We start from the raw sequence: 19,191 nt of genomic DNA on the forward strand, positions 1-19,191 counted from the left end.
GACTAGAAAGGGGGAAGGGAAGACTACTTAACCCCTTCATCCACTAATGCGGAGCGCAGTGCACATGCCTTGTGCAACTAGATTTACTAGACCAGTGATGGGATTTATGCACAGTCACATTGTTTTGTAAAGATATATATATGTATTTCTAATGTAAATGCTGCATACAGTCCATAATATTACCCCCTTCCATCACAGCTCTGTCTACTTTGTTTTATCGTTTCACCCCACAGTTGTAGCAGTAGGGATTAAGGCTGGGGGTAAACGGGGCATTTTGGTCTCGTTTTGTTACATTTTTTTATTTACTTATTTTGCAGATGTTCCATAGGAATTTCTATTCACACAGTGGGACAAAAATAATGTAAATTCAAAAGTGACCCAATGTATCGACCAATCACACCAAGTTTAAGCAAGTTTACAGAAGCAGCAACAATGGACACAAATAAAATTTAAAAAACGACTTGGCTAACCGCATGTAAACGAAGCACTAGAGAAATTTGCTGATAGATTAATTGTCTTCTTGTATAATTGGCCCTAGTGTGTGTATGCATGTGAAATTAGATTGTCAGCCCCTATGGGGATAGCAGCTGATCTGAGTAATCATAATCTGTGTACAGCGCACTGGAGTATGTTAGAGCTATATATATATATATATATATATATGGAAGTAAATAAGTAAATCGCAATTAAACTATGTTGATATTCATGAATTCCACCCTAAAGGGGTGTCCCACTTCTGTTCTGCAGCAGGAAGCAGACAGCTCCGTACATTGCACAGTGGTCTGGGTTGGTACTGCAGGCTGAGTCCTATTCACTTCAATAGCCTGTAATACCAATCTGGCCACTGCACAAAACAGCCAGAAGTGGGACAACCCCTCTAAAGGAGTTTTCTGGGACAAAGTCCTTTTAAACAAGTGAAGGAGTGGGTGACATCACCGCTAGCTACTTGTGTAGCCTGTTTAGACAGGCAGAGTCATCGTTGACTCATTCAACGAGAATCGTTTAGTATTGTTCAGTCTTTTTTTATATTAGCGAATGTGAAAGATTGAACGAGTTCAGTTTAAAGGGACGATAAGTAAACAAGGCAATGATGGTTTGTTTTTATGGCTGCATAAAATGAACGATGAGCGAGGAGTGCGCGATTCTCCGTGGCTCCCATTTACACTGAATGATCATCGTTCACTTTTACTCGTTTGAACAATTTTTTTGATGATTGTTCTGTTTAGAAGCACCCTAACCTATTGATGACCTATCCGTGTGATAGGTCATCTATAGTTGATCGGCAGCGGTTCGCTGCTCGGGAACCCCCGCCAATCAGCTGATTCACGTGGCTGCGGCACTCAGTTTAGTGCTGTGGACTCTTCTCAGGTGTGCTACAGTCACATGACCTGAGAGTAACTTAGTCCAACTCTATAGAACAGGACAGAGCTGCAATACCACACAGAGGTGCTATACAACATATACTGCTGTGCCTGCCATGGACTGAAGTGACAGCTTAACTATGAAAAGAGCAGCCCGACATCCACAAGCACAGAATCATAGCGATTCTCCGCTTGCAGTATTCAAATCGCGGCATGCTGCGATTTGCAGCGGTGAGCCTATCTATCAGATAGGCTCAAAGCGGAGACCTGTCATTTCTCCCCCCTGCTCCCCCGCGGTGGGATATCGCTAGCGATATTCTGTCTCGGCCATGGACAGGGGGCTGAAGGCTGCTTTCACATCTGCGTCGGAGAGCAAAAAAGGGGAATCCCCAGGCTGAACGGATTCCATCTCATGATGGAACTGAACAGCGCTGAACTGATCACATTGGCTATAATGGGGTCCATTTAGTTTCTGCTCAGCTGTCCAGAATTTTACCAGGTGAAAAAGCACTGCATGCCGCGCTTTACCTTCCGGTACTTTGTGCCCAATCTGCGACGGAACCTCCGAAAGATGGTTATAGCGCAAATGTGAAAGCGGCCTTAGGCTATGTTGGCATGACAGAGTTTTCTCTTGCAAAGACCTACAGTCTATTTGAGCAGAATGTGCAGCATCTGAGCCTTGGATTTGTGCTGTGAACCTGCAGACAGATCGGCCTCATACGGTTGGGTGTCAGGCAGACGGGTTGGCTTTAGGCTATTAGAGGTCACACACCTGGGGAACCCCGGTTTTCACATTTGACCCCTCTAAGTAGGATGCTGTCTTTTGTTGCAGGGTCCACATGCAGTTCCTTGCACAGATAATCCTGTTATTGTGGCGGCTGGCGTTGCTCTGGGTCCAGGTGCGGTACCTGTAGGTGTGAACAGGAACATAGTGAAGAGACAGGCTGTAGTCGGGGCTGGCAGTGCCCAACGTCCGGGCAGGCAGCAAGCAATAACAATGTCCAGAATACAGAGCCGAGGCCAGGAAGCATAGAAGTCAGAATCAGTCAGGCAAGGGTCAGAACCAGAATATACACTAACAGGGGCTTTCCACAAATGAGTAATGAGACCAATTGCTTAGGCATCCACCCTAGGGCGTGGATGCCTGATATAGAGGTGCAAGGACAGGATTGGAGGGAACAGGTATGGCCAGCATGTGGTGGGGAAGGGAGCGTGTGCGAGCCCTACGGGCAGAGACCTGAGAGCGAGCAGAGGAGTAAGAGCAGCGTGCAGAGCATGGATGGCAGCGGCAGCTGAGCGGAGAGGGCAGTGGTGGTCCGTCATGACATGGGGTTAATAAGCATGTCTACCTGATGCAGATGCCATGCGGTTTGCTCAAAGCATCTGTGTCAACAAGCGACCTTTTACTTATCTTTTAGCAATATTTCAGATTTCAAATCCATGCATGGAAAAATCCACTGTATTTCCATCAATAGTTGGCAGAAAGCACACAGATTTCAGCGCTATGGCTAATTTCACACGGACGAGTGCGATATCGGGCATTGAATCATGGCCCAATATCGCGCTCGCCAACACGTGATATCCCCATGGATGCAAAGTGTTTTTATATCAGGATGTTGGGGAAGTAGAGGCTTACAGCACCGCCGAGGATTGTAGAGTGTCACCCATTGTTTTCGATGGGGAGACATCGCACTCACGTGCACCTAGCAGGCGGGGCAATGCAGCCTTCGGTCACATTTAAAAGGACATCCCATGATTTGTTCCCGCATCATATTGTGGTGGGGGAATAAAACGCTCTCGTATATGACATTCAAAAGAACGGGGCTCATGTTCGTGCAAGATTTTCTCTGGTTTGTAAGAAAGCAGCCTTAACCCCTTCCCGCTCCAGGACGTACATTTACGTCCTGGAGCGTCAGGGTATGTATGCAGAGAGGTCAGCGGGCGTCAGCTGTTTAATACAGCTGACACCCGCGGGCAATAGCCGTGATCGGCCGTTCGCTGCTATTGACCCTTTAAATGCCGCAGTCAACTCTGAGAGCGGCATTTAAAGCCCCCGAGCAGCATTCGGGGGTACCGTATGCCCCCCCTTCCCCGCAGTGAGATCGGGGGAGCCGTGCAGGTGTCATGGCTGCCTGGGGCCTTCTAAAAAGGCCCCAGGGCTGCCTTGAGAGACTGCCTAGCAAGCCATCCCTGTGGGGTGGCTTGATAGGCTGCCTGTCAGAATGCAGTATGACGTAGCGATCAAAGTATCGCATATTAAAAGTAAAGTGAAAAAAAGAGCAATAAAGTTTTTTTAATTGTAAAAAAAAAAAAGCAACAAAAGTTCAAATCCCCCCCCTTTTGCCATACTTATAATTAAAAAGTCTAAATAATAAAATAAAAATACATATTTGGTATTGCCGCGTCCGTAAAAGTCCGATCTATCGAAGTAGCGCATTATTTACCCTGCACGGAGAACGTCGTCCGAAAAAAAAATAAAGAACGCCAGAAATGCACTTTCAGTCACCCTATCTCCCAGAAAAAAAACACAATAAAAAGCGATCAAAAACTCGTATGTATTCCAAATTAGTACTAACGGAAACGACAGGACATTTCGCAAAAAATAGCCCTCGCTCAACTACGTCGACGGAAAAATTAAAAAGTTATTGCGTGCGCAAGATGAAGGCAGAAAATAATTGAAAAAAATTTTGAAAAAAAAAAAAAAAGAGTAGTATAGTAAAAAAAATCTATACAAGTTTGGTATCGTAGTAATCGTACCGACCCGTAGAATAAAGTTATCGTGTCGTTTTTGTTGCAGTTTGTGCGCCGTAGAAGCAAGACGCCCTAAGCGATGGCGGAATGTCTTTTTTAAAATTTTACTCCAGTTATAGTTTTTTTTTAAGTTTTTCAGTACATTATATGGTACTTTAAATAGCACCATTGGAAACTACAACTCGTCCCGCAAAAAATAAGCCCTCATACAGCGACGGTGATGGATAAATAAAGGAGTTATGATTTTTTTAAGGAGGGGAGGAAAAAACGAAAATGGAAAAAAAAGGGCCGCGTCATGAAGGGGTTAAGCAATGAGAAAATAGCGCTGTGTGACTTCAGTCATATAAATGCATCCTGGTTTTCTCCGTAAATTTTACGCCATATTTTTTTCTTCTTTTCGGACAGAGTGATTGGTGAGAAAACATGGAAAACCCAAAGAAGTCTGATACCGACAGAGCATGGCGAACCAAAAAGAGAAGGGCCCTGGAACCTCCTGAAGATACAGTATGGCTTGCACGATAAGGTAAACTATACGTCTGAGTGTAAACAGCCATCAGCGGAGACGAAATGGTGGTCAAACGCAAATGAGGAAAATAATAATGCCAGCAAGAACTGCGGCATTGCCCACAGGAACCAATTAGATTTCAGCTCTGAATTTAGAAGAGATGGAAAACAGAAATCCCAACCCGATCGGTCGTTGCGAAGAAGACTCAGCTTTTCGTTTTCACTTCCATAAGTCCCATTTGACTTTGGGGTTGAGTGTAACAATGCCCCTGTACATGCAGACAACATACCTGGTGCCGGCCCTTTAATGCTTCCTGTCATCATGTAGGTATAATGGTTTCCAGACTCTTGGGTAGTCTGAGATGTTCCTCCTGCTCCTGGAGAGACCAGCGATGATGACGTCTTCTCCTGCAGGTTCCTTGCCCCAAAAGCAGGGTCGCCGTATCAGAACGCTAAAACAAACTCATCATTAGTTTAGTTGTTTTCTTAAAATCTCTGCTTAGTTGGCTCTTAATTGTGTCTGGGCGGCAACCAGGGCGGCTTCCACAATATGCTCCACTAGGATTGTCACTCCACTCACCACAGTTAAGGACCTTTTACACGACACATTCATCCCCCCGATCATCTGCCTGTGTGAAGCTCCTGCGGTTTAGTCCACAAATAGGCGAACACTCATTCATTGGCTGATCATGTTGTTCATTAATGAGGTTGCCACCTTTTTTACCAGATTAGGGGTGTGGCTTAACCCGACACGTGATTTTACCTCTATTATATCTCTTAAATTCAAGAATAAATTATGTATAGTCTACAAGGAAACTTTTTTTTTTTTCAATCACAGTGTCTCAGATACAGCAACACAGCTCTAGTGTACCTCTGTATAACAATGAGATACCAGCTGCACAAAGTGATAGTGATTACAGTGCAGCTACCTCCAGTGATCACAGCTGATGTGTATTTTCTGATTGTAGCCATTCGTGTTAAAGGGGTTGTCCCGAGCCAAAACCTCAAAATTTTCAATTAGCCCATTCCCCCTGTCACCCCCCCCCCCCGACATAAAGCAGCCCTTTAAAGCGGTTATAAACCGCTTCCTACTTACCGTTTTGAAGAAATAATAACTTATAAAGTTCTTCTTCCAAGATGGCGCCTGTGATGTCCCAGGGTGCGTTCCACGGTGCACCGCGCTTCCAGGAGGCTTTCATGCGCACTCCCGAGATGCCGGTCACGTGAGCAGGTGACTGATGTCATCGGTTGAGGCGTGCACTTGTAATGAATGAAACGCCGCTCCCGTGCAGTGATAGCTCGTCTGCGCATGCGCAGACGAGCTGTATCGCGCGGGCACGCTGGAGCGGCTCGTTCACAGCGGGGAGAGTACAGACTGCGCAAGCGCGTCTAAGGCCGGCTTCACACGAGCGTGACGGGCTCCGCTGCGGAATATTCCGCAGTGAAGCCCGTCACGGCGCCCCCCAGAGACCCCATACTTACCAGCGGAAGATAGCGTGAAGACGCTTCCCCGCCCACCGCCGTCGCGTCATGTGACATGCCCACCGCGTCACATGACGTAGCCGGCCGCGTCATGTGACGCGCCGGCCGTGTCATATGACGCGCGGCGGTAGGCGGGGAAGCGTTTTTTCACGCTATCTTCCGCTGTGTTACAGCGGGAGATAGCGTGAACGGACGGCTTCTATTGACTGCAATGGAAGCCGTCAGCGCGTACACCCGCGGCAAATAGAGCATGCCGCGGGTGAGGACGGGAGATTTCACGGTACGAAATTCCGCGGTGGAATTACGCACCGTGAGCACTGCGCTATTAGGTTCAATAGAACCTAATAGCTGCGGGCAACGCGGCGGATTTTTGCTGCGAATTTACGCTGCGTAAATCCGTTCGTGGGAAGGAGGCCTAAAACAGACTGCTGAGGAAGAAATTAGATGGCTCTATGGCGACGGGGACGCAGAGACAGCGCGAGAACGGAGACAAGTGAGTGAATAACTTCTGTATGGCTCATAATTAATGCACGATGTACATTACAAAGTGCATTAATATGGCCATACAGAAGTGTATACCCCAACTTGCAGCCGCGGGACACTTCTAGTGATTTTCTGTGGTTATCAAATCGGAATGAGATTTGTAACAACCCCCTTCATATCGCGGTCGCTGTGGGCCCTGACGGTTGCCCCATCCATGGAGTCGTTGCAGCATTTTATCCAGCAACTCCAATAGGAAATAACAGCGTGTGAAAAAAAACAACGAGAAAGACCTGAAATTAGCAGAACTGCGGTGAACATGAAGCCCAACTACGTGATGTAGAGTCTAAATGCAAAACATTCGCTATCGTGTCCCTGTCCTCGTCTCATGTGGCCATGATTAATTATACCCTCCATAGGAACAGGTGGGTAATCAGCAGCCTCGCCATCCTCACACGCACACCTGTGCTGCGCCCGCGCCGCCTAATACTCACAGACGGGCACCACAATAACAAGATTTATTCCGGAAAGTTTCTGTCCCTGACATATGATAGCTCTGCTGTTTTTTGGTTACCACCTGCACGGTGCCACTTCCATACCCTCTGATATTTGGCGTCCCCCAGAGGCGTAACTTGAAGCTCCTGTGCCGCAAAGCAAAATCTGCACCATGGCCCCCTCCAACTATAATCCATCTACAATACTGGTGTCTTCTTCTAGGAAAGAGGGGCTTTCAGTCCCCCCACCAGCTGCTGGGTGTGGCAGCTACCTTTGCATCCCCTATAGCTATACCAATGGCGTCCTCCTTTCCTGTGGAAAACACCACGGCACATTTTTCACCTGTACAATATGTGATGGACTCATTTTTGCGCTGCCGTTTTATTTTTGAGGCCTGCTTGGTTCTGGGGCCGTCAACTATCCCCTTTCTACACAGAAAAATGGTGGAAAGCTTTCATATATCGCACAGGCCTGCTGACTCATCACATAGACCACAGTACTGATACGATGTAACTTCAGGAGCTCCCATCACGTCTCGCCATACGGTATACCTGCACGCCGCAGAGTGACGAGGCGCGCCATCATGGCTACTAATTAGTTGTTGGGTGAAAAGGAAGGAGGGGCTCCGGTCACCTGTGCCAACAATTGGTGGGGATTCCAGGGCTGGATGGGTGAAAACCCCTTTTGGGCTCGTTTCACACGGGTTGTTAACCCCTTAAGCTGCAGCCCTCTTTTGTTTTTGCGTTTTCGTTTTTCAAAAACGTAGAACTTGTTTCTCCGCCGACACAACCGCGTGAGCGCTCGCTCTTTGCGGGCCCAGTTGTATCTTTCAATGTATTGGAAAAAAAGTTACAAAATGTCTAAGTGGAGAAAAATGAAATAAGTGTAATTTCGCCACTTTCTTGCTTTTTTTGGAGGGATTGGTGGTGGCTGCTATGATATTCAAGGTGTAATAAAAACATCTTATCTTTATTCTGGGGGTCAGTACGATTACGGTGATACCAAATTTAGGCTTATTTACACGGGTGTATATCGGCCGGCGTTTTCACGGATGGCCGATATAGGTTTCCATCTGAGCAGTCACCCCTTTCCCTCCCCCTCACCGGCGTTTGCAATGGGAGGGGGTGGGACAGGGCGGAGCTAATTTATTTTTGTTGGAATTGGGGTTACCAGAAAAGCACAGTTCTGACCTTGCTTTTTTCTTACGGTGTTCGCCATGCAAGATTAATAATTTAGTATTTTACTAAAATGGACTTTTACGGATGCAGTGATACCAATATTCAGCTTTTTATTTTCTGATGTGATACCTGAAAAAGAGGGTTTTAAAACTTTTACCACGTTTTATTTTTACTAATAATTTGTAACACTTTTTTTTACTGATTGTCCCATTTTTTTTAGTTCTTTTGAGGGGCTTGAAGTTGCAATCTTCTGATCGCTTTTCCAGTATAATGCAATACCATAGTATTGCAGTATGCTGCATTCTATTCAGATGAGCCACAGGCTTGTCTTAAAGTGACCCTCTGATTTCAAGAGAAAGTTGTGTCCTATCATAAATGTATAACGGCAGGGGGTCCGACCGCTGGGCCCTCTACCACTTACGAGAACGGGGGTTATGAGTCCCCCATTTAAATGGAGGGTCGGTACACGTTAACGCCCGATCCATCTCTATGGGGTTTGTCTGACGTAGCCGAGTACCTGGATCTTTTCACTTGCGAGTTCTGCCCATCTCAGAATCGACGGACGGCGTGCGTGATGATCGTTCGTGTGACTGCAGACTAGTACTTTTGGGTATTTAACCCCTTAACACCACAAGGCGTACAGTTCTGTCCTGTGTGTGAGGGGTTTATAAGGAGCGGGATCGCAAGCAGGATAGAGGACACCCACCCGCAAGAGCCTTGATCACTGGGGCTGTTAACCCTTTAAATGTCCTGATTGTTGTTCAGGGGTTCCGAATGAGCCCACCATGATGAGGATCGCAAGGCGCCGCTCGGTTGCCATGGTAGCTGGGGACCTTCTGAAGGCTGCCATGAACAAATGCCTGGCAAGGTAGGCCTGTGCCAACGCCTTCACAGACTGCCTGTCAAAATGCGGTATAATGTAATACTGCGGTATTACATTACACTGTATGAGCGATCACATGATCGCGAGCTCAAGTCCCCCCGTGGGGAGTACAAAAATAAGGCAAAAAAGTTTTACTAATTAGTGGAAAAAATAAAAGGAAGGCGGGCGCACACAACGCAGCAGATACACAATGGCATACTTGCTGCGTGCCGCCGATCGCCATGCTCTATCTTGGTGTGTATCTGTGCGTAATACGCGCCCAGATAGAGCATGCTGCGATTTTTTTTTCCAGTGCCTAATATTTGCACGAAAAAGGCGCTGGTGTGAGTGGCCCAATACAAATCCATGAGCTATTGGCATCGTACGTCACGCGTGGGAAAGTTTAATGCACAACCCACGGTAACGATATGCCCGCGTGCGAGCGGCCGCAAAAAACATTTAACTCCCTCTTTCCCATATTTGTTATCGCCGCAACTGTAAATATCCGATCTATCCAAGTAACACAATATTTATCCCGTATGGAGAATGTCGTCAGAAGAAATAAAATCCACTGCGCCAGATTTGTGCTTTTTGGGTCATTCCGTTTCCATGTAATGAAAATAGATCAAAATGGCGCTAATAGAAACTACATTAAAAAAACGAGCAGCCATACCGCTATACAGAAGGTTACAGCGGGCAGAAAATGGTGGCGCCCCGCAGAATGGAGTTATCATGCCATCCCTGCCGCAGCGTGCGCTCCGTAAATCAAGACTCCTAAAGATGGTGGAATTATGTTCTTTTTTCTCATATTGCGCGCTCTCTTAGGGCGCTGAAAAAAATCACCCGAGATTTGTGTGTTACGAAACTCTTTCGAATGGGGTCATATACATGAGCGATGAGACAAATCGCCCATGGCGCCGGCGGCAGCATCGTGCCACGTGCAGGCGAGTGATGCCAGGTTTCCCTAAAGTGATGCAGGACTGTTTTGACACATAAACGCCTCGTATATTCAGGACAAACGCACATTGGCGAGCGCGATATTACGCCGAGTTTCACGGGTTTATGGGAGAGAACGTGCACTGGACTCTGAAGAGTCCGATTTTCGTGCTGCGTCGACTTCAGGGGGACATTGCTGGTGGTTATAGAGAATCCGCCCCCTGCCATAACAGCAGCGCTGTGGGGACGTGAAGGGGTTAACATCACCTTCAATTTTAAATACAGAAAACCATAAATAGAGATTCTGGATTATCAAATGTCGGATTAAGGGAATTGCAGCTACATGGCAGGAGAGTTATAAAATTCGTTGCTGAGGGAAACCGTCGCCCATAGCAACCAATCACGTGGCTGCTTTCATTTTCCAGCGCGCCGCAGGCAAGTCAGACTGGTTGCTATGGGCGACCGCTCGTCCGCCCCCCTCCTCTCCTCTCCTCTCCCGGACGCTGTGGCCGCATGACGGGGTGTAACGGGCTGCGCTACACTCTGGCCGCCCGGCTCACACTCACGTGAGGAGCGGAGCCGCCGCCATTGGCACGCAGTGACAGCGCTCAGTCTGTAGGGGCGCTGCTGCAGTAGGTGACATCGGTGTCATGAGGGCGCATGCGCAGTGCTCGCCTTCCCTCGTCGTCATCCTGCCCCCTCTGCCAGTCCGGGCAGCCCCGGCGACATGAGGCGGCTCCAGAGCAAGTAATGCGGGTGGCAGGCGGCGGCCGGCGCGGGGAGCCGAGCCTGGGCAGCGTGCGGGAGTAACCGGTGCTTGTTGTGTTCGGTGTCCTGTAGATGGTGTCCCTGACAGCCGAGGAGGAAGAGCTGACGACTAGTATGAAGGAGATGATCGGAGGCTGCTGCGTGTGCTCGGACGAGAGGGGCTGGGCCGAGAACCCGCTGGTGTACTGCGACGGGCACGGCTGCAATGTGGCGGTGCATCAAGGTAATCTGACGAGGGAGGAGGAGGGGGCGGGGCTGTCACCTGAGGGCACTGCCAGGCCTGCTGCCACCAGCTGTGCCCACCACTGCCAGGCCTGCTGCCAACCACACACTGCCACCACTTGCAGCCAAACACACTGCATGCCCACCACTGCCAGGCCTGCTGCCAACCACACACTGCCACCACTCGCAGCCAAACACACTGCATGCTCACCACTGCCAGGCCTGCAGCCAACCACACACTGCCACCACTACATGTCCACGACTGGCAGGCCTGCTGCCATCAGTTGTGCCCACCACTGCCAGGCCTGCAGCCAACCACACACTGCCACCTCTTGCAGCCAAACACACTGCATGCCCACCACTGCCAGGCCTGCAGCCAACCACACACTGCCACCACTACATGCCCACCTCCAGGCCTGCTGCCAATCACACACTGCCACCACTTGCAGCCAAACACACTGCATGCCCACCACTGCCAGGCCTGCAGCCAACCACACACTGCCGCCACTTGCAGCCAAACACACTGCATGCCCACCACTGCCAGGCCTGCTGCCAACCACACACTGCCACCACTTGCAGCCAAACACACTGCATGCCCACCACTGCCAGGCCTGCTGCCAACCACACACTGCCACCACTTGCAGCCAAACACACTGCATGCTCACCACTGCCAGGCCTGCTGCCACCAGCTGTGCCCACCACTGCCAGGCCTGCAGCCAACCACACACTGCCACCACTACATGTCCACGACTGGCAGGCCTGCTGCCATCAGTTGTGCCCACCACTGCCAGGCCTGCAGCCAACCACACACTGCCACCTCTTGCAGCCAAACACACTGCATGCCCACCACTGCCAGGCCTGCAGCCAACCACACACTGCCACCACTACATGCCCACCTCCAGGCCTGCTGCCAATCACACACTGCCACCACTTGCAGCCAAACACACTGCATGCCCACCACTGCCAGGCCTGCAGCCAACCACACACTGCCACCACTTGCAGCCAAACACACTGCATGCCCACCACTGCCAGGCCTGCAGCCAACCACACACTGCCACCACTTGCAGCCAAACATACTGCATGCCCACCACTGCCAGGCCTGCAGCCAACCACACACTGCCACCACTACATGCCCACCACTGCCAGGCCTGCTGCCACCAGCTGTGCCCACCACTGCCAGGCCTGCTGCCAACCACACACTGCCACCACTTGCAGCCAAACACACTACATGCCTACCACTGCCAGGCCTGCTAGAATCAGCTGTGCCCACCACTGCCAGGCCTGCAGCCAACCACACACTGCCACCACTACATGCCCACCACTGGCAGGCCTGCTGCCATCAGTTGTGCCCACCACTGCCAGGCCTGCAGCCAACAACACACTGCCACCACTGCCAGCTGAACACACTATATGCCCACCCCTGCCAGGCCTGCTACCACAAGCTGTGCCCACCACTGCCAGGCCTGTGGCAAACCACACACTGCCAGGCCTGCTGCCATCAGCTGTGCCCACCACTGCCAGGCCTGCAGCCAACCACACACTGCCACCACTTGCAGCCAAACATACTACATGCCTACCACTGCCAGGCCTGCTACCACCATCTGTGCCCACCACTGCCAGGCCTCCTACCACCAGCTGTGCCCACCACTGCCAGGCCTGCAACCATTATACACTGCCACCACTGCCAGGCCTGCTGCCACCAGCTGTGCCCACCACTGGCAGGCCTGCAGCCAACCACACACTGCCACCACTGCCAGGCCTGCTGTCACCAGCTGTGCCCACCACTGCTAACCACACACACAACACACTGCCAGCTCTGCTGCCACCAATTGTGCTCACCACTGCCAACCACATATATACTACATACCCACGACTACAAGGCCTGCTGCCACCAACTGTACCCACTACTGCCAGCCACACACACACTACATGTCCACCACTGCCAGGTCTGCTGCCTGCCCAGCACTGCCAGCCACACACATTACATGCCCACCCCTGCGAGGCCTGCAGCCAACCACACACTGCCACTACTGCTAGGCCTGCTACCACCAGCTGTGCCCACCTCTGCGAGCCACACAAACACTACATGCTCAGCACTGCCAAGCCTGCTGCCAACCACACTCTGCCACCACTGACAGCTGAACACACCCACATGCCCACCACTGCCAGGTCTGCTGCCACCAACTGCCCTCCACTGACAGACAGACAGACAGACAAACAACATGCCCACCACTGCCAGACAATAAGTAGAAAAAAAGAAAAAACTTTCTTTATAGCTGCGCTCCAACATTAACCCTTAGGTAGACAGGGGAATAAGCCTCTAAAAAACCTCAGTTCAAATAGAAAGCCAATATTTTTATTCCCCACATAACAATCAAGTATAAGTAAAATATTAAAAGCAACGCGTTTCTGCGTCTAGCTGACGCCTTTATCAAGCTTCACTGCCCACCACTGCCAGGTCTGCTGCCACCAACTGCCCTCCACTGACAGACAGACACACACACTACATGCCCACCACTGCCAGGCCTGCTGCTACCAGCTGCGTGCCCACCACTGCCTTCTACACGCACAAACACGCTGCATGCTCACCACTGCTAAGCCTGATGCCACAAGCTGCGTGCCTACCACTGCCAGCCACACACACACTACATGCCCACACTGCCAGGCCTGCTGCCAGCCACACACTGCCACCAACTGTGCCCACCACTACCAGTCACACACACACACATTACATGCCCACCATTGCCAGGCCTGCAGCCAACAAGATACTGCCACCACTGCCACACACACATACTACACCACACAATGCCATCACTGCCAGACACACACACACACGCTACATGCCCACCACTGCCAGACACACATGCACTACATGCCCACCACTGCCAGACCTGCTACCAACTGTGCCAACCACTGCCAGCCATACACACTACATGCCCACCACTGCCAGGCCTGCAGCCAACTACATCCTGCCAGCCACACATGCACTGCATACCCACCCACTGCCAGGCCTGCTGCCACCAACTGTGCCCACTGCCAGCCTCACACACACTACATGCCCACCACTGCCAGGCCTAATGCCACCAACTGTGCCTACCACTGCCAGCTACACACATACTACATGCCCACCACTGCTAGGCCTAACGACACCAGCTGCGTGCCCACCACTGCCAGTCACACACACTATATGCCCACCACTGCCTGCCAGACACACACGACATTCCCACTACTGTCAGGCCTGCTGCCCACCACATTCCCACTGCCAGCCACCCACACTACATGCTCACCAGCGCCAGGCTTGCTGCCACTGGCTGCGTGCCCACCCCTACCAGGCCTGCTGCCACCAGCTGTGCACCCCACTGTAACACACACTACATGCCCACCACTGCCAGGCCAGCTGTGTGCCCACCTCTGCCAGGCCTGCTGCCAACCACACACTGCCACCAGTTGCATGCCCACCACTGCCAATCATACAGTGCATGCTCACCAGTTCCAGCCACACACTATTAGCAGCTACACACTATATGCCTATCAGTGCTAGCCACACACTACCAGCTGCATGCCCATTACTATGTGCTGATTAATACCACCCACACACTATTACATGGCGATCAGTATCTGCATGCCCTGCAGTGCCAGCCTCATACCTTTTATCATGTACACAGTGTATGCCCACCATTGTCATCAAGGCACACTATATGCCTACCACTACCAGCTGCATGCCCATTACATGTCAACTAGTACCACCCACACACTACTTCATGCCCGGCAGTGCCAGCCACACCCCCAGCGACAAACATACAGTAGTACAAGTCACACCCCAGCTGTGCCAGTCCCAACATGTACTACTAGCCACATGCCCAATCCCCCCCCCACCCCCCTGCTGTACATTACACGCAGCACTTATCGCTGGGTACGTGTGTGGGCACCGCCTGATGGTATATGGGGCTGGCTGGCAAACTTGAAATGTGATAACTTGCAATAATTGCGGCTGGCATTGCTTGTGGCGACTCGTGCCCGTGGTGCCGGTCTGCAGACTCACAGCGCCAGACCTATAATTTTGTCACCTGTCGTGCGTCACTGTTGCGGATCACGCTGGAGTCACTGCTGCATCGCTCCTCGCGGGCACAGAACCTCGGGGCATCGGGAATGTGCCTTCCCTGAGATGTGATGCCCGCTGAGTCTATGTGCCCGTCTGTCCAGTAATAGTTGTGTAGACCTTGTAAGTGGCATGAGCTTCCCATAACACAACCACGGTCACCGTGATGGCGCTTCTTGGTCAGGGGGAAGGCGAGGAGCGACATTGAGGCTCTCGGGGTCCGTTCGCACTGGCGAATGCTCATCCGATGTCTGTCCAAAAAAACGGATGAAAATGTAGCGTTTCACGGATCCGTGGGCTGTGATGGGCGGAGCTGTAAGGATAGGCGCACGTTGGCCTGACGAACGGCGTCAGGCATGATTTTTGTTTTGTGGGATTGATAAGCGGATCGCGCCGCGTATTTATGTGCCATAAAAAAGCGTAGAGACGTAAACATGGTTTGCATCGCAGTCGAGGGAAACGTCTAGAAGCGTCGGGTTGTACAAGTTAATCCACTTAACACGGATTTTGTGATCGAGGGAAAAAAGTGTTGAACTACAAAACTTTATTAGAAAAACGTTTACAGAGAAGAAGTTTGTTTTTCATATAAAAAACGGATCGCAGCGTTTACCGCGTTCAAGAAATGTAACCGTGTACTTAATATGGGCGCGTTTTCACACTTTTCTTCATGTACTTCTCTTTATACCTGAGCCGTACACGAAAGCGCGGGTGTGAACAGGCCCCTAGGACCGCCGGCGCGGCGTACAGCATGGAGCCTCCTGGTTGGCAGCGGGTTACTACGCCACTTTCACACGGGCGAGTGCGATACCGCCCCCAGAAGCTTGGACTGATGGTACACTTGCAAAGCTGCGTTTCTGCAAGTGCGATGCGTTCCGTGATCTTCCAAATGTGTGAAAACGGCATCTTGTTCCAATAGTGAAAATATAGAAAAACAGCATTGCTTTCGAATGCGCGTCACATGCCGTGACATGGCGGGACATGGCGGGACATGGCGGGACGTCACATGGCGGGACGTCACATGGCGGGACGTCACATGGCGGGACATGGCGGGACGTCACATGGCGGGACGTCACATGGCGGGACGTCACATGGCGGGACGTCACATGGCGGGACGTCACATGGCGGGACGTGCAATTTTAATTTCTTTTGGTCCATATGGAGTCGTGGACAATAATGCTGCAAACGCTTTCTTGTAATTTCCGTGTATTTGCGCGACGCACGCGTTGTTTTAGCACATCACTTCTAATGGGTTAATTTACACGGCCGTTATTTTTGCTCTTACTAATAGGTCACTTTCACACGGCCGAGAAAATCGTGTGAGATTTTTGCATTGCGAGACGCACGAATATATGAACCCCATTCTTTTGAACGTTGATGTATTCATGAGCTGCTTCCTTGGAGTGATGGGAGGCGGTTTTTCGTGTCAACGTCTCACATCCGCGGGTATTTTGTGCGTTCCGGAGCACATTGGCGCGATCTGCAGTGTGAAATTAGCCATAGGCTGCCTGCAGACCCGACCGGAGCGCCTGCAGAGACCAGAGCGGCTCTCACCTGCTCCCGCGGCTCTTTGAAGTGCGGGCAGCCGGCGCATGCGCAGACTGGAGCTGGCGGCCGGGGAGTGACCATTCTGTGCGCGGCTCGCTGAGTTTTCTGCGCGTGATTTTGCGCAGACAAATCGTGGCCGTCTTCATAGGATTGTGTTCTCTAACGCAATCCTATGGCAGCTTCCAGGGGCGGAAAATCTGCGGGAAATCCCGCCGCGGAATTTCCGCCCGTGTGCAGGGGGCCATAGTCTGAGACCGAAATACTGAAGCGCATCCTATTTTTCTGTGGGATTGCATTATTTGGGCGAGGTAATAATCCCTTTGCGCCTGCACGTACGTGCGAGCGGCTCGCGAGCGCAATGCGATTTAAATTTTTTTTCCTTCATGTGATTTTCCCGCACCGCAATGCAAAACACATCAGCGTTCGCAGGCACAACCAGCGGTGTAAGAGAGGGATGACTCGGACCATTATGGCGCTCCACCTTAGAAAGCGCGCTAATTGTTCTGATTGTTTTAGCTTTAGTACCGCAGACATACGGATTATTAATGGGTTGTTACAAGCGAGCCTCCGGTCTTGGGCCAAGCGTCCGTCCCTGGCGCGGAGGGCGGAGGGTACGTTACCTGCAGAGGATCGTCTTCACCGTCTCTCCGTTCTGCCGCTTCTGGTTATTGTGATCCAGCAGCTGAAATGGTCGCCACCGTTTTCTAATTACACTACACCGGCCCTGTGATTGGCCAGCACTTCTCATGAGAGCGGCATCAGCCAATCACAGAGCAGGTATAGGGCATTGATATTCCTAACTACCAATACACTATGGGAGAAACTTACTAACCTTGGCATTACCGACGCCAGGCTCGGTACAATCTTCCCTGGCACGTGGAGAGGAGCATGCCCAGCAGCTCCATATGCCAGGTCCGCCCTGGCGTACGTTTCTGGTATAATTTACTCCATTTTCTGGCGTAACTTATACATAAATCTATAGGACTGGGGTGACCAAGCCTGCTGCAGGTAATATACTGCCCCCTACCCGCCGGTCCTAAGATAGAATTTTGTCTCAAAACTGGAGGATCACTGAATGTCAGCACTATAAGCAGGTAGCGAGGAAATGGAGTGACAGGCGAGGATAGGAAGCATGCTCCTGGACTTGGTGGCCCCTGTGCTTTGAGAAAAAATAGGGGTTACCCGGTTTTAAACTATTGATGGGCTATCCTCAATAGTAGATTGGCAGGGGTCTGTTGCTCGGGACCCCCGCCAATCAGCTGTGTGCTTGTGTACTGAGCTGAATTCTGCAGGAAGCAGACAGCTCTGTTCTCACTGCAGTGGCCAAGCTTGGTATTGCAGGCAAGGTTCCTATTTATTTCAATGAGAACTTGGCTTGCAATACCAAGCCAGGCCACTGCAGTAAAAATGGTGCTGTCTGCTTCCTGTAGAAATTAGCTCGGTGCACTGGCCTGACAAACAGCTGACTGACAATGAACCCCCGCCAATCTACTATTGATAACTTATCTTAGGGATAGCCCATCAATTGTATAAAACAGACCCCCCCCCCTTTAAATAGCCCAGTGCAGGATCCTGGAAGTGCTGGCTGAGGGGGCAAGTGTACAATGAATGGTACGGAATCAGAGTGTTGGTGACTTCTGTGCTGGTTTGGGGCCATTTAAAGGGGCGAGTATCGCTTTATTTTTCTTTGCACTCCCTGCCTGTCCCAAGGAATACCTTTAAAGACCCAGTCAGATGGCGGCACGCTGTCCGCTCTATGGAGAAATGGACTGATGGAAATCACTTGACAGATGCTGATCGCACATGTGGAGTCTGCTGATATCGGGCAGTAGATGGGGGTCCGTGTATTGTCCACCACGGATTGTACTCGCCTGAATACGGCCTGAGGTTCAACTTTCATAAGTCAGCGGCGCTCTATGGTCAGTGTAGCACAAATGTATTACAGACGAGCGCCCAACTGCGGGTCTCCTGCTACCAACTCACATTGGGGTATATTCCTATGATGCTGTGAGTTTGGGTCAGGATACACTTGTCTGTGTTAGGGGGCGCTCACACGGGTGAGGACAAGATCAACTTGAGAAACTCTGAATGATATATTCCTTAGGGTGCATTCACATGACCGTATATCGGCTGGGTTTTCACGCCCAGCCGATATACGGCGTCTCTCTCTGCAGGGGGAGGAGGCTGGAAGAGCCAGGAGCAGTGCTCTGAGCTCCCGCCCCCTCTCTGCCTCCTCTCCACCCCCTCCGCCCCTCTGCACTATTTTCAATGAGAGGAGGTGGGATAGGGGCGGGGCTAAGTTCCGAGAATTGGCTCTGTCCCTGTCCCGCCTCTCCTCATTGAAAATAGTGCAGGGGGGTGGAGAGGAGGCAGAGAGGGGGCGGGAGCTCAGAGGCGTGAAAACCCAGCCGATATAAGGTCGTCTGAATGCACCCTAGCCTTGTGATTCTTTGTGTGCATGTGATTTTCAAAAATCACTATATACTGCAATACTGAAGTATTGCCGTA

The 19,191-nt window shown here is 51.0% G+C and overlaps 1 protein-coding gene across 9 annotated transcripts in view; it reads left to right on the top strand.

Annotated features, from left to right (window-relative positions):
- MLLT10 (MLLT10 histone lysine methyltransferase DOT1L cofactor) overlaps positions 1–19,191 on the top strand; it is a 280,838-nt gene that overhangs the window by 68,336 nt on the left and 193,311 nt on the right. For 7 of the 9 annotated variants that reach the window (XR_010787421.1, XM_066585480.1, XM_066585482.1 and 4 more), the window contains exons 2-3: positions 4,518–4,635; positions 10,890–11,040. Coding sequence is in view for 8 of the 9 variants with exons in the window: in XM_066585480.1 (XP_066441577.1) it covers positions 4,518–4,635; positions 10,890–11,040 (269 nt within the window). In the remaining variant the exon portion in view is untranslated. Of the gene's footprint in view, positions 1–4,517; positions 4,636–10,735; positions 10,797–10,883; positions 11,041–19,191 lie in introns of those variants that run through there. The other 2 variants (XM_066585487.1, XM_066585488.1) reach the window with 2 other exon arrangements.

This window comes from Eleutherodactylus coqui, chromosome 12 (genome assembly GCF_035609145.1).
Source record: "Eleutherodactylus coqui strain aEleCoq1 chromosome 12, aEleCoq1.hap1, whole genome shotgun sequence".
NCBI lineage: Eukaryota > Metazoa > Chordata > Amphibia > Anura > Eleutherodactylidae > Eleutherodactylus > Eleutherodactylus coqui.